The sequence below is a fragment of the Musca domestica genome, unplaced genomic scaffold, assembly GCF_030504385.1.
Source record: "Musca domestica strain aabys unplaced genomic scaffold, Musca_domestica.polishedcontigs.V.1.1 144, whole genome shotgun sequence".
Lineage (NCBI taxonomy): Eukaryota > Metazoa > Arthropoda > Insecta > Diptera > Muscidae > Musca > Musca domestica.
In genome coordinates, this window is record NW_026712199.1 from 184187 (window position 1) to 199758 (window position 15572).

A 15572-nucleotide genomic window follows, 5' to 3' on the forward strand; every position below is an offset into this window, starting at 1 on the left:
CACATATTTTAGACTACCATAAATAAATAAAATACCAGATTTGGACCTTTTTATTGACTACCAGTAGTGCCTTTTGTAGATTGCCAAGGGCGGGAGTTATCGACTACCATCAGGGATGGGAGTTACTTTAGAATTTCTGGAATGGTGGTGTTTCTTGAAGACAGACAATCAAAATGAACCACAAAAATGTGGACTTTTTGGATCCCCAAAGAGAAACGCCTTTATGGCCCACCAGAGATGGAAATCTACATCACCGTAAATGTGAAACATGTGCCTTGCAGAATTTCTAAAACATATCTGTTCATTCATTCCCAACATAATGTGATAACATATCAAAAAAAAATTAACAAATTAGACGGGGCACATTTTTTCGTTTTTTTTTTTTTTTTTTTGTTTTTTGAGAACCAAAACGAATTGACCTTTGCTTATCGTATTTCGAACAAATGCTACATTTTTCAAAAGATTTTTTTGGCGCTTCTTCTAAAATAAAATATGTCCGCACATTAATTTGTCATTATGAATGTATTTTTTTTTTTTTTTTTTTTTGCTACTCAGCAAACAAAAGTCAAAGTCACAGAATTTCACTGTCAAATTTGATTGCTGATAAGGATTTTGGGATGCATTGAAAGCAATGTTTTTTTGGGCTGACATAATCGGGAATTGAAATAACGAAAAAAAAAATTATGAAAATAAATTACATTCACGTTTGGGGTGGCAGCCGTTCAAAGTTCCTTAGATTCTCGAGTTTTTTTTTTTTTTTTTTTTTTTTTTTTGTGAAGTCAAGTAGAGTTCAGGTTTCCCAAAAGAGGAGTCATACACCTCCTGGTTTATTGACTGTTCCTTCTGCTTAAGATTGCCCGTTTTCCAAATGCATGTTTGTATCATACATATGTTTACCAATTCAATGGTCTCGTCAAACATGATAACGTTTAATTGGTCTGCCACCATTTCAGGTTCGATCACATTTTTGCTCACGCTGACTTAATAGCTCATTGTTTCTAAAAATATAAGACAAATACATAAAAATTTAAATTATAGAAATTATGATGAAAGTTCGTTTTGGTTTTGCAAATTTTAGGTAAGGTATAAAAAGTGAGGAACTTAACTTTGACTGGAATCAGTTAGGCCTTGTGGTGTGTAGATGCTCTTAACATTGTTGGTGGGTTTGAGTAACACAACAAATTTAATTTTCGCTGGTAAAATGTAGTTTTTTCAAGAAAATCCTGAATGGCGCCCAACATGGGGAAACATATATGTTTTGGTAAATTTAAAATGAATTTTCTCCCAGAGAAAGTTCTGAATGGCGCCCAACGTGGGGGAAAAAGATATGGTTTGTTAAATTTAAAATTAATTTTTTTTTCAAGAGAAAGTTCTGAATGGCGCCCAACGTGGGGAAAATATAGGTTTTGCTTAATTTAATATATTTTTTTTTTCAGAAAGTCCTATTTTAGGTTATTGATCCTAACTACCTACACATGAGCATATTGACAGAGATGGGAGTCTTTCTAACTTACTAAAAGTGGGAGACTTTGTAACAGACCATAGATTGATGTCTTTATAGATTACTACCGTTGGCTGTCCTTATAGAATTTTTAGAGATTTAATTCTGAATTCTGAGGAACTTAACTTTGACTGGAATCAGTTAGGTCTTTTTGTGTGTAGATGTTGGAAATATTGTTGATTAGTTTGAGAAGGGCAACATGTTTATTTTTCGCTGGTAAAATGTAGGTTTTTGAAGAAATTTCTGAATGGCGCCCAACGTGGGAAAAATATATATTTTGCTTAATTTTTAATGATTTTTTCTCCCAGAGAAAGTTCTGAATGGCGCCCAACGTGGGGGGAAAAGATATGGTTTGTTAAATTTAAAATTAAATTTTTTGTCAAGAGAAAGTTCTGAATGGCGCCCAACGTGGGGATATAGGTTTTGCTTTATTTAATATATTTTTTTCAGAAAGTCCTATTGTATGATATTAATCCTAACTATCTACACATGAACATATTGACAGAGATGGGAGTCTTTCTAAATTACTAAAAGTCGGAGACTTTGTAACAGACCATAGATTGATGTCTTCTTAGATTACTACAGTTGGCTGTCCTTATAGGATTTTTAGAGATTTGATTCTGAATTCTGAGGAACTTAACTTTGACTGGAATCAGTTAGGTCTTTTTATGTGTAGATGTTGGAAATGTTGTTGATTAGTTTGAGAAGGGCAACAGGTTTATTTTTCGCTGGTAAAATGTAGTTTTTTCTTTAAATTTCTGAATGGCGCCCAACGTGGGGGAAAGATAAGATATGTTTAATTTAAAATGATTTTTTGCAGAGTAAGTTCCGAATGGCGCCCAACGTGGGGAAAATGTAGGTTTTGCTTAATTTAATATATTTTTTTCAGAAAGACCTATGGTAGATTATAGATCCTAACTACCTACACATGAACATATTGGCAGAGATGGGAGTCTTTCTAAATAAGTAAAAGTGGGAGACTTTGTAACAGACCATAGATTGATGTCTTTATAGATTACTACAGCTGGCTGTCCTTATAGAATTTTTAGAGATTTAATTTTGAATAGAGTACCAGAAATGGGAGTTTTTATAAAGTTTATTTATAGAGGAGCTTTGATGCATAGCCTTACCGACATTTGAGGTAGTCAATAAAGGATTGATTGAAGGTAATATTTATACACCACCAGAGATGTAAGTCTGTATAAAGTGACAGCGATGGGAGTCTTAATATACAACCAGTGATGCATACCTTTATGGATATTTGTAGTTGTCAATTAAGGAAAATATCAGAGGTGTGGGACTATCGGGATTGATTATAAAATGTGATCAGAGATGGGAGTTACTTTTTTTGGCCAATTTTTTTTTACCTTAGTGAAGCCAGTCTACCTTAAATGACCTGTTTACCAGATATGGATGCAGAGATGGGAGTAGTTGTAATCCACTGTAGGTAGAGGTCTTTGTAATAGACCGTAGATTCATGTTTTATAGACTACTCTAGCTGGCTGTCCTCATAAGAGTTTTGTGAATCCTTATAAGAGATATGTGATAATATGTAATTTTATGAAGAAAGTTGTAAATGGCGCCCAACGTTGCTAAAAATAAATGTTTTGCTTAATTAAATTTTATTCTAGAGAAAGTTATAAATGGCGCCCAACGTGTGAAAAATATATGTTTAGTTTAATTTAAAATGAAAATTTTTCAGAGAAAGTTCTGAATGGCGCCCAACGTGGGGAAAATATGTATTTTGCTTAATTTAGTTTTTTTTTTTTTTTTTCAAGAGAAAGTTCTAAATGGCGCCCAACGTGTGGAAACATATTTGTTTTGTTTGGTTTGAAATGCAATTTTTTTTCCCGAGAAAGTTGTGAATGGCGCCCAACGTAAAGGAAAATATATGTTTTTCTTTTTTAAATGAAAAAATAATTCCAGAAAGACCTCTTGTAGGGTAACGATCCTAACTAACCTATACATGAACATATTGACTTATATTGTATGTGCTGATTAACATATGCACTTGCATATGATTTCCAACAAATCAATCCAACTGCACATTTAATCTGCCGGCTAGATTAACAGGATTTTAATTAGAGCATGTGATGGTCGTTTTTCTTTTTTTTTTTTTTTTTTGCTTCAGCTGTCTAGAGCTATTAATTTAATCTATTAATTAATGAATTGCACAGATTCACATACATATGCATACATATGTATGCAGTTATGTAGACATAAATCAAAAAAACATAACCCCATTGTTTGATAAGAGGACAGACATGAGTCGCATCTCTAAGAGATTTTTTTTTTGCCAGAGTAAAACAATTTTACACTCGTCTATTAAATTGCGATTATTTACTGATTGCAGCTACTTAACCCTTAACACCTTTTGAATAACCTTCTCATTAATTTAGATTAATTAAATTAATCTGTTGCCAATAGCCGGACAAATCACGAAATTCTCGGGTTCAATAAAATGAAAAAGAAATTCGAAAATAATAAACAAGGAAATTGTGAGGCAATTATCACGTGATTTGGAAAAGCGAGGGATAGAGAAGGGCATTTTCATTTGTAGAAGAGCGGCAGGGATCGGGAAATCGATTTTTATAACCTAATGAGGCAAAGGGAATATATTTTTATTGACAAGCTGGCGAAGAAGGGAGTCTATTTCTATAGACGAGCTTGTTCGGCAAGGGAGTCTATTTCTATAGACGAGCTTGTGCGGCAAGGGAGTCTATTTCTATAGACGAGCTTGTGCGGCAAGGGAGTCTATTTCTATAGACGAGCTTGTGCGGCAAGGGAGTCTATTTCTATAGACGAGCTTGTGCGGCAAGGGAGTCTATTTCTATAGACGAGCTTGTGCGGCAAGAGAGTCTATTTCTATAGACGAGCTTGTGCGGCAAGGGAGTCTATTTCTATAGACGAGCTTGTGCGGCAAGGGAGTCTATTTCTATAGACGAGCTTGTGCGGCAAGGGAGTCTATTTCTATAGACGAGCTTGTGCGGCAAGGGAGTCTATTTCTATAGACGAGCTTGTGCGGCAAGGGAGTCTATTTCCATAGACGAGCTTGCGGGGGGGCAAGGGAGTCTATTTCCATAGACGAGCTTGCGGGGGGGGGGCAAGGGAGTCTATTTCCATAGACGAGCTTGCGCGGCAAGGGAGTCTATTTCCATAGACGAGCTTGCGGGGGGGCAAGGGAGTCTATTTCCATAGACGAGCTTGCGGGGGGCAAGGGAGTCTATTTCCATAGACGAGCTTGCGGGGGGGCAAGGGAGTCTATTTCCATAGACGAGCTTGCGGGGGGGCAAGGGAGTCTATTTCCATAGACGAGCTTGCGGGGGGGCAAGGGAGTCTATTTCCATAGACGAGCTTGCGGGGGGCAAGGGAGTCTATTTCCATAGACGAGCTTGCGGGGGGGCAAGGGAGTCTATTTCCATAGACGAGCTTGCGGGGGGGCAAGGGAGTCTATTTCCATAGACGAGCTTGCGGGGGGGGCAAGGGAGTCTATTTCCATAGACGAGCTTGCGGGGGGGCAAGGGAGTCTATTTCCATAGACGAGCTTGCGGGGGGCAAGGGAGTCTATTTCCATAGACGAACTGGAGTCAAACGGTCGGACCTGGGAGTCTATATTTTCACAGATACGCTGGAGTTGAACTGACAGACCAGGAAGTCGGACTTACGAACCATGGAGTCGGACTTACGAACCAGGAAGTCGGACTTACGAACCAGGAAGTCGGACTTACGAACCAGGAAGTCGAACTTACGAACCAGGAAGTCGGACTTACGAACCAGGAAGTCGGACTTACGAACCAGGAAGTCGGACTGACCAGGTAGTCTATTGCCTTAAATGAGCTTAAGATTCAATTTTCATAGACGAGCCAGGAAGTCCTAACAAATTTGATTTCCAGACAGACGTTAGCTTTTCAGCTTTCAATGAAGAAGATGGTCCGGGCCCTTAATTTCAAGATTAGCACACACAATGTTTACCAAGAGAAAGGGAGGGAGAGAAAGAGTTACTGTCTCAAAGGTCATGTGTGTGGAACATAAACAATCAAAGCTTTGGTAGTGGCTGGCTAGACCTGCTCTATAGACTGCTACAGCTAGCTGTCCTTATAGAAGTTATGCGAATCTGAATAAACTACCAGTGATGGGAAGTTTTTGTAAAGTTTCACAGATGAGAATCTTTAAAGACGGCCTTTGATATATGGCCTTAGCAACATTTGCGGTTGTCAATAAAGGACTAGAAGGACCAGAGATGGAAGTCCGTATAAAGTACCAGCAATGGGAGTCTTTATACACAACCAGTGATACATGCCTTTATCGATATTTATGTTCGTCAGTTAATGCTTTGATCACTGGGTATGAGACTACCGGGGATGGAAGTTTTTTTATTAACGATAAGGGATGGGAGTTTCTTTCCTATCAAGATTGGTTGGCTTAATTATTTAGTACAGAATTTAAACAATATAATATATTCCAGAATACAAGTTATGAATTGTTGCAAAATCTATCATGGATGGATGTCTTTATAAAATACTAGAAGTTGAACATTTTTGAGAAGACCACAGATTTATGTGTTCACAGACCATGTCTGCCATGGCCTTGAATTTGAAAGATTTCATTCCCATAACAGATCTTTATAGGAGAAATGTTATCAGACCATTCCTTTAGGTTTCCAACAATTTTTCATAAATTGTACGACATTTTTTTTTTGTTTTGTTTTTTTTTTTAATGTAGGAATATTCAATATTATTGCTTACTTGCTACAAGCAATAAACTTTACAAGAAAAAAATTATTCATTTTCGACGGAATTTCGCTGATATACCAGCATTTACTCTTTTAAGTATAAGAAAATTAAAAGAAACAAAATCAGAATAAAGCCGGATTTGATGAGAACCATAAATCAGAGATTTTCTTTTTCGGTTTCAAATATTTTTAAAAACTCAATTACACATTAATATGGCCTAACAATTCAGTAGAAATGTTTATTTATTTTAAACGTTGTCGTTTGCCATCGAAACACAGAAAATCTTTGTTTATGGCATTTCTGCAAAGCATACTTTTAGGCGCATAGTACAACCAAAGGAGTAAACTTGATAACGTACGTAATTTGTGATAATATAACAAGGAAAATAGTATCAGTCGGTTTTTCCGACAAATGTATACTCTAAACCTTGAGTTATGATTATTCAAACTATTGACCCTTTATGAAGAAGGAGTTGGCCAATATTGACCAATTCGTATCTGACCTAAGGCTGATATAAATATTACAACGTGGGAGATTTGGACTATATCCACTACTTCCTATACTTTATATTATATATATGCCAATTTTTGGAAAATATGCATGAAGTAGCAGATGTAGCGGACCGAAGAATTCCATTTTCATACTTCATCTAATATCGATAAATATATTGGTATGAAGGAAATCGAACATTTATATCCACTTTTATGTGAAATCATAAATTCGGATAAATATTCATGTTCATATTAGATTTCTGGTTAAGAGAAATATTTAGATATAGCAAGTTGAAAAGAATCATCGTCTTGTTTCGTAAGTTATGGCAGATAAAAGTATTGAAAATTGTGACCCTTTGTGGGTGAGGTACCAGAAGGAATTGGCAGATAAACACCATTTTCAAAGCAGATCTTGTGTTAGTAGAAATAATGGGATGTGTTTTCGATGCTTATTTCGGATCTTATGATCGTTTTAGTTATTCAAAACTTTGGCCCTTTGAGGGGGAGGTACCAGAAGAAATGGTTGGATCTCCTCCATTTTTATAACAGATCTTGTGTGGATAGAAATATTGAGATGTGCCAAGCCTAAATGGAATCGGATGTTAATTTCGTGTTTTATGAGCTTCGTGAATATTCAAAATGTTGACATTTTTTGGGGGAGGTACCAGGAATAGTGGACCGATATATTCCATCTTCGCACCAGACCTTTGGTTAATACAAATATTGTGATGTGTGTAATTTGAAGATACCCAGATCCTTATTTCGGCTTTTATGATCGTTTAGTTATTCAAAACTTTGACCCTTTGTGGGAGAGGTACCAGAAGAAATAGTCCGATCTCCACCATCTTTATAACAAATCTTGTGTTGATGAAAATATTGAGACATGTCAAGTTTAAATGGAATCGGATGTTAATTTCGTGTTTTATAAGCTTCGTGTATATTCAGAATTTTAACCCTTTGTGGGAAAGTTATTAGAAGTAGTTAACCGATATATTCCATCTTCACGCCAGACCTAGGGCTATTTGTGTAATTTCAAGACAATCGGACTCTCGTCTCATATTTTATAAGAGTTATAATTATTCAAAATTTTGAACCTTTGTAAGGGAAGTACTTGATGGAGTGGACCGATATTATTCGCACCTGACATAGCACTGATGCAAATATTAAGATTTGCAAAGTTGGAGCAAAATCAGAGAAAGGATACTCTTTCTGTGCAAAAAAAAAAAAATATTTTCTTTGAAAATGTTGACATTTTGTGGGGGAGGTACCAGAAGAAATGGTGCGATCTCCACCATCTTTATAACAGATCTTGTGTTAATGAAAATACTGGGACTTGCCAAGTGCAAATGGAATCGGATGTTAATTTCGTGTTTTATGAGCTTCTTGAATATTCAAAATTTTGACATTTTGTGGGGGAGGTACCAGAAGAAGTGGACCGATATTGCCCATCTCCAAATTCGATCTAAGTTTGACAATAATATTACGATGTACCAAGTTTGGACTAAATCGGATACTCCCTCCGAGAGTTATCGTGCGTACCAGCCAGCCAGCCAGACAGACGGACGGACATCGCTAGATCGACTCCAAATGTCCTTAAACGGATTTGGTCCAAAGAAACCTATGGTCTAAAACTGTTATTTCTATGAGGCACGTTTTGGCAGTATCATATGATATAGTATACGCTCTCTAGCCATGATCCTGCAATATTCTACTAGTTTTGCAATTTGTTTCTGATATGATGAATGGAAAATGGGTTATCGTACTAAAATCTTTTACATTCTTGCAGTCCTGGAATAGCCCAAAAGTGTTTTCATCAAAAATTGTATCTGTATTTATTTCTTAGGAACCACGCTACAATAACATAAGTCAGAATAAAACTTTCAGGTAAGCACGACTTTTTCTTTTGGTGGCCCTATTCTGTCAAAACATATGCACGATATGTTTATGCGTGTATTTGCTTGAAAAATTCCATCATGGGCGCAATATGCTCTGATTTCTTCAGCCTGAGAGAAAATCCCTTTCAAAATAACAGCCACAATATCATCCGATAATCGATAACGATAACTTACTCACACTAATATCATATGGCAACAAGAACACATCTCACTCGCCAATATGGCAACCCCCTGGACATTTTCTCTCTTAATATTTTGACATTTGCCTCGGCAATCACATAATCATCAGAAATTTTTCAGATTGTAAGAGAAATTGGCGGTGTTAAGAAGTCTCAAGCAGAAGCGGCGGCAATTTTGTCCAGAAAGCAAGAACATTGCATCAGCAACTTGATTGATTTCATTTTGATTCTTTCTCGGAGTGTTTATCAATTAAAAGTTCCAGTGAAATGTTGGCTCGTTTGGTCACAAAACAGCGGCAGCTATTCCATGTACGCAACTTTGGCCAGTTGACGTCGGCGGCAGCATACAGAGTAGCTTCTCCGAGTAACACGGCACTGATAGCAAGAAGGCCATTCAATGTTCATCTACAACGGCAGCAGCAACAACAACAACCATGGAGGACGGCAATAGGGGCCGTATGTTCGAGAACATATTGCAGTAGCAATAATAAACAGGGCGAAGATGAAGATCTATTGGATTCACAAGATTTCATTGTCAACAAAGATCAAAAGTTGCCGGCCACTGTGGCAGTGCCGGAGGTATGGCCACATGTTCCACTGCTGGCAACACATCGTAATCCGGTCTTTCCTCGTTTTATGAAAATCATGGAAGTGAGTATTGCCGTCGCTTATGTAAAATTTGGGAGAGGTGTTTAAACATGTTTGTTTTTGTTTCATTTAGATCACAAATCCCCAATTAATTGATTTAATTAGACGTAAAGTGAACTTAAATCAGCCGTATGTTGGTGTGTTCCTTAAAAAAGATAGCACAAATGAAGCGGAAGTTGTACAAAAGTTGGATGATGTCTATAAGGTGGGAACCTTTGCCCAGATCCAGGAATTGCAAGATCTTGGCGATAAATTAAGAATGGTTGTGGTGGCCCACAGGCGGATAAAGATAACAGGGCAAATTTTGGAAGAATTATTGCCACAAGGTAAAGAACAAAACAAAGACCAATTAGATGTAACTCCTCGAGTCATTTCGTATCATAATTCATTATCTTGTCATATTTCCCCCAAAACATTCAAAACTCAGCTGTGCGTAAAAAGAGATCTGTCATTTGCAGATTTCTAAGAGAAATCGGTAGCAAAGAGCGACCAAAAATACTTTTTTGTCTAGGGTTGCCAAGATTTATTATAAATGACAAATTAAAACCTGGGGAAAATGTTTTCCTCATAGCAGATCTGTAGAAGGTCCTCTAATTATATCAGTATTTTAAAGGATTATAGAATCCCTTTCACCATAGACGTCCTTGGCATATCTTCACTTTGCAATAAAGATCCTTTAGAGGACTACTCTAAACCGTTGAATTTCCCTAAAAGTTGTGAACTCCCCTTGAAAGCTTTTTGGAGACATAATGAAAAAGAACATTAAAGGACCTCTACTTACGCAGAAGCCTTCAGCTCCTATTTTGATCGCAGAAGAAATGTTAGTACTTTTTATTCCCTATGGAATTCTTTTGAAGATTGACATTACACCCTAACACCTATTTATTGTAAATGCTCTATGAAGGTAGTCTCTTGGCGGCAATAGAACTCCTTTAAAAATATTCTTTTGAATGCAGAAGCCTTTTTAGACATTTTTTTTCCTGAGAAGCCCTTTGAAAGCCAATTGGACATAGAATCCCATTAAAGTGCCTCTACAGCCCAATGAAGTTATTTGAACATCTTCACGGTACAATATAATTCCTTTCGATATTTTCGATGTACCATATGCCTTCTATTGACCACAGAAGCCCTTAAAAGCTTTACAGGTAACATAGGCATGGAAGTAAATTGAAGACATTTAAGGTCTTCCACAAATTATGGAAGTCTTTTAAATATTTTTAATTGTTAATTGATTGCTTTCTCTTGTCCGTATAATCTTACAAATCACATAAGCTCTTAGAAGACATTTAATCGAGACTGGATAAACCCTTCCAAGATCTTCCTTCGGCCATAGACCAGTTTTTCAAGACCTCCAATTGGCCAAGAAAAGACTTGTATAAACAGTGCCTACCCTTAATTTTACAAACTCTTTGAAGTCTTTCTATTGGCCATATGACATCTATTAACCATAACAGGTCTATTAAAAATCCTTTATCTGTCTTTCCACACCTCACCTCACACTATGTATTCTCCCCCCATAATCGGAGTACACATTTTATGTATCTCTACTGTCTCCTCACTACGAATTTCTTTTATTCAGAAAAAACAACAACAATACATTATCCACTATTTAATATTAAAATGCAAATACCAGCTGATGAAACAGCTCAGACTGGTAGTGGCAGCAGTAAATCATCCGCAGATCTTGAACGTCGTAAAATGGCACGTAAGGCCAGAACAGGTCGGTTGCAGAAACGTGAAGTTCCACCAGAAACTACCTCAACCACGGAGACATTGTATGATGCCAATGTTGTGAAAACACCAACAACGCCAGAAGATGCTAAAGCAGGCTCCACCGAAAATGTTGCTCCCAAGGAAAAGGAGGCCGCTGAATCAACGACTACCACAACTGAAACTGAAGCTGAAACCCCCTCAGATCCATTGCCGGTCTTAATGGTTGAAGTTGTCAATGTTAAACATGATAATTTCAAACAAACCGAAGAGATTAAGGCCTTGACCCAGGAGGTCATAAAGACCATACGGGATATTGTTATTATGAACCCTTTGTATAGGTAAGCATGTTTTAAAAGGGATATATATATTTTGGAGTTAATATTTTTTCCTTCTCTTGCAGAGAGAGTTTACAACAAATGTTGCACCAGAATCAACGTGTGGTTGACAACCCCGTGTATCTTTGCGATTTGGGTGCCTCTTTGTCGGCTGCTGATCCCGAAGAGCTGCAAAAAGTTATGGAAGAAATGGATGTACGTATAAACAATCTACGTAGATTTTAAAATGCTTATCTTAAGAGAAACATTAAAATACTTGGTGTTTGTAGAAGACTCCGAAAGGTGTTATATCTGAAGAAAATTTATAAAGTCCTGATATTGTCCTTAGAAGCCAATAGGACTCACGGAGTCACCAACTAAAAATAAAAGGCATTTAAAGGTCTTCGATTGAAAACTGTATGACTCCTGTGGAATAGTAAATCTTGGAACATTACAGATAGGTCTTCTGTTGAACGTAGTAGCCTTTTAATGATTCCCATCCATGATAAAACTTTAAAGGTTTTCCTTTAAAGGTCTCCTTCAATGGTCTCTCAGTCCTTTAGTCCTTTAAAGGGGTCTCATTGAACAAAGAAATCCTTCGAATGTTTCCTATTGAACATACCACCCCCTTGATGGTCTCCCATTAAGCAGAACAGTCTCTCAAATATGTTTTCTGTTGAACATAACATCAATTTATAGATTTTTTGTGGAAAATTACATCCTCTTTAAGTTCTTTTATTAAACATTGCAGCATTTTGATGACCAGACCTCCTGTCCATGACAGATTTTTTAATTGCCCCTCTCTCTTACCCATATAACAACTTATAGGCCGTACATAGACCTCCTTTTAAATATTTCAGAACTAAATTTTTTGATTTTCCCATCTAATTCTCTTTCCTCCTTTTTACCCCTTCCCATAGATCACCAAACGTCTCCACCTGGCTTTGGCCATTTTGAAAAAGGAATTGGAACTCTCAAAACTGCAACAGAAAATTGGACGCGAAGTAGAAGAAAAAGTCAAGCAGCAACATCGTAAATATATTCTACACGAACAATTGCGAGCCATCAAAAAGGAATTGGGCATTGAAAAGGATGATAAAGATGCCATTGGTGAAAAATATCGTGAGAAACTCAAAGATAAAAATGTACCCGAAAATGTTATGGCCGTCATTGATGAGGAACTGAATAAGCTAAATTTCTTGGAATCACATAGTTCAGAATTTAATGTTACCCGTAACTATTTGGATTGGTTGACAACCCTGCCATGGGGTGTTTCAAGCGAAGAAAATCTTAGTCTAGAACAAGCCACAGAAATTCTGGATCATGACCACTACGGCATGGATGATATTAAGAAGAGAATTTTGGAGTTTATTGCCGTGTCACAACTGAAGGGCACGACACAGGGTAAAATTTTGTGCTTCCATGGACCACCGGGTGTGGGTAAAACCAGTATTGGTAAGCGGAAATACATTTGAACTCCTTTAGAAAAAGTATTCTGATGTTATGGGTTATTACAGCTCGTTCCATTGCCCGTGCCCTGAATCGAGAATATTTCCGTTTCAGTGTGGGCGGTATGACCGATGTGGCCGAAATCAAGGGTCATCGCCGTACTTATGTGGGTGCCATGCCAGGCAAGGTAATCCAATGCATGAAGAAGACCAAGACTGAAAATCCTTTGGTACTTATCGATGAGGTGGATAAGATTGGACGGTGAGCTCACCCACACTTTTTTACTAAATAATAATTTATAAATTATATTTCAATTTCATTTTCAGGGGCTACCAGGGAGATCCCAGTTCAGCCTTATTGGAACTTTTAGATCCTGAACAAAATGCCAATTTCTTAGATCATTACCTCGATGTTCCTGTGGATTTGTCTCGTGTTCTGTTCATTTGTACCGCCAATGTTATTCACACCATACCCGAGCCGTTGCGTGATCGTATGGAACTAATTGAAATGTCCGGTTATGTGGCTGAGGAAAAGGTTGCCATTGCCCGACAATATCTCATCCCACAAGCCATGCGTGATTGTGGTGTAGATGAAAAACAACTCACCATTACCGATGATGCTTTGAACACTCTGATTCGCAGTTATTGCCGTGAATCCGGTGTGCGTAATCTCCAGAAACAGGTGGAGAAGGTGGTGCGAAAAGTTGCCTTCAAATTGGTACAAAAAGAAGGTGAACATTTCGAAGTGAATGCCAGCAATTTGACCACATTCTTGGGTAAACATGTCTTCTCATCCGATCGTATGTATGAACAAACTCCACCCGGTGTAGTTATGGGTTTGGCATGGACTGCAATGGGTGGTTCAGCATTGTATATTGAAACGGCCCCTAGATCATTGGCCAAATCCTCGAAATCGGAAGGTGCAAGTGGTAGTGTGAATGTCACCGGCAATTTGGGTGATGTCATGAAGGAGTCAGCACAAATTGCTTTGACAGTGGCCAGAAATTATATGAGCACTGTGGATGCCAGCAATAATTTCCTAGATACCACGTAAGTATGGAGAAGTTAGCTGTGGCATATTTTCGAAAAGGACTTTAAGGGCTATAATCATGGATTATAATGACGACTTCTCATAGACTTCTTTTATGGAATAAGATCATTTTTAAACATTTTTTAAGAAGGTCCTTAAGCACTTCTCTAAAATATGCAGGTCCTTAAATGGGTATAGAAGCCCCTTTATGACGTTTTATTTGAAATATAAGACCTTTAATGGTATCTGTGAACGAAAAAGTCCCTTCATCGGCCCTATTTTAAAAAAAAGGGAGGCCTTTTAACGATCTTATATTAAAAGTAGAAGCCCTTTGATGGTCTTTCATAGAAAATAAACCCGTCTTTCGGTTTTCTATTTAAAGCAGAAGCCCTTCAAAGGTCTTCTATTAAAAATAGATGCATATTACCTGCGGTCTTCAGAAAATAGGAGCCATTTAATGGTATTTCTTTGAAAATAGCCCGTTTCTGTTAAAAATATGAGTCATTGAACAGCCTACTATGGAAAATAGAAGCTCTTGGACGGCTTCCTTTTGAAAATGTCTGCTATTGAAAATACAAACTCTGGAACGGCTTTTCGGGGGTGTTATTGGAAAAGTCCTTTACCGATCTTTTGTTGAAAATTTAAGGTCTTCCAGTAGCCTTTCATCTGTCTTCTCTTCCTTTAACTATCTTCAATCTGAAATAGAAGCCTTTTTAAAAATGTTTCGAAGCCCTCTGTTTTTATGCCTAAGAATAGAATGGTCCTTGATAGCCTAAAAAGGGCTTTAAACACCTCCTCTTTATTTAATTTTGAAATCAAAGCTATTATCCGCTGTGAATTTTATTAATTTTTTCAGCAATGTTCATTTACACGTTCCTGAAGGTGCCACACCCAAAGATGGACCCAGTGCAGGTGTGACCATAGTTACGGCCCTTATGTCCTTGGCTTTGAATAAACCTGTAAGACAAAATATTGCCATGACTGGTGAAGTTTCACTGAAAGGCAGAGTATTACCTGTGGGTGGCATTAAAGAGAAGACAATTGCAGTAAGTATCCCCAATACATCTTCTATTCCTTGCTTGTCACAACTAATTGTCCTTCTTTTCCTCTGTCTATCTCAGGCTAAGCGTAGTGGCGTGACATGCATTATTCTACCCGAAGAAAATCGCAAAGATTACGATGAACTACCCGCCTTTATAACAGATGGTCTTGAAGTTCATTTTGCCTCTGTCTATGATGATGTCTATCGAATTGCTTTTGGCCATGCAGAGGATCAGAAACAGCAACAATAATATTAGACTAAATACGAATACATTGCGTTATTAATGCTAAGCATTATACAAGTTTTTATTTTTAAATGAAAAAACATTAATTTGATTTTGTTTTGTTTTCTATTGACTTTGCTTTCTTTCTCAGACACGACCATTATTTAATTGTATTATATTGTAAGAAACTGTTATACTTTAACCGTTTTTATTACATTTATTTTTTTTTTTACAATTTTCTTGTAAAAAAATGAAATCCTAAAAAAACAAATCTTAACTATAGTGAGTTAATATATGTTGTTAATAATATAAAAATACAAAGGTAATAATAGTTATATACATAATAATAATAATA

At 37.0% G+C, this 15572-nt stretch overlaps 1 protein-coding gene across 2 annotated transcripts; it reads left to right on the forward strand.

Annotated features, from left to right (window-relative positions):
• The first annotated feature begins 8894 nt into the window (after positions 1–8894).
• On the forward strand, positions 8895–15532 carry LOC131801176 (lon protease homolog, mitochondrial-like). Of its 2 annotated transcripts, none has more exons than XM_059119368.1 (9): positions 8895–9450; positions 9521–9773; positions 11027–11498; positions 11561–11690; positions 12395–12929; positions 12992–13184; positions 13250–13972; positions 14809–14998; positions 15074–15532. In XM_059119368.1, the coding sequence occupies exons 1-9, from the start codon at positions 9067–9069 to the stop codon at positions 15242–15244; spliced, it is 3051 nt and encodes a 1016-aa protein (XP_058975351.1). In that variant the 5' UTR covers positions 8895–9066; the 3' UTR covers positions 15245–15532. The 2 variants fall into 2 exon arrangements, with proteins under 2 accessions (XP_058975351.1, XP_058975352.1); XM_059119369.1 differs by having other exon boundaries at positions 11081–11498.
• Positions 15533–15572: the final 40 nt, after the last annotated feature.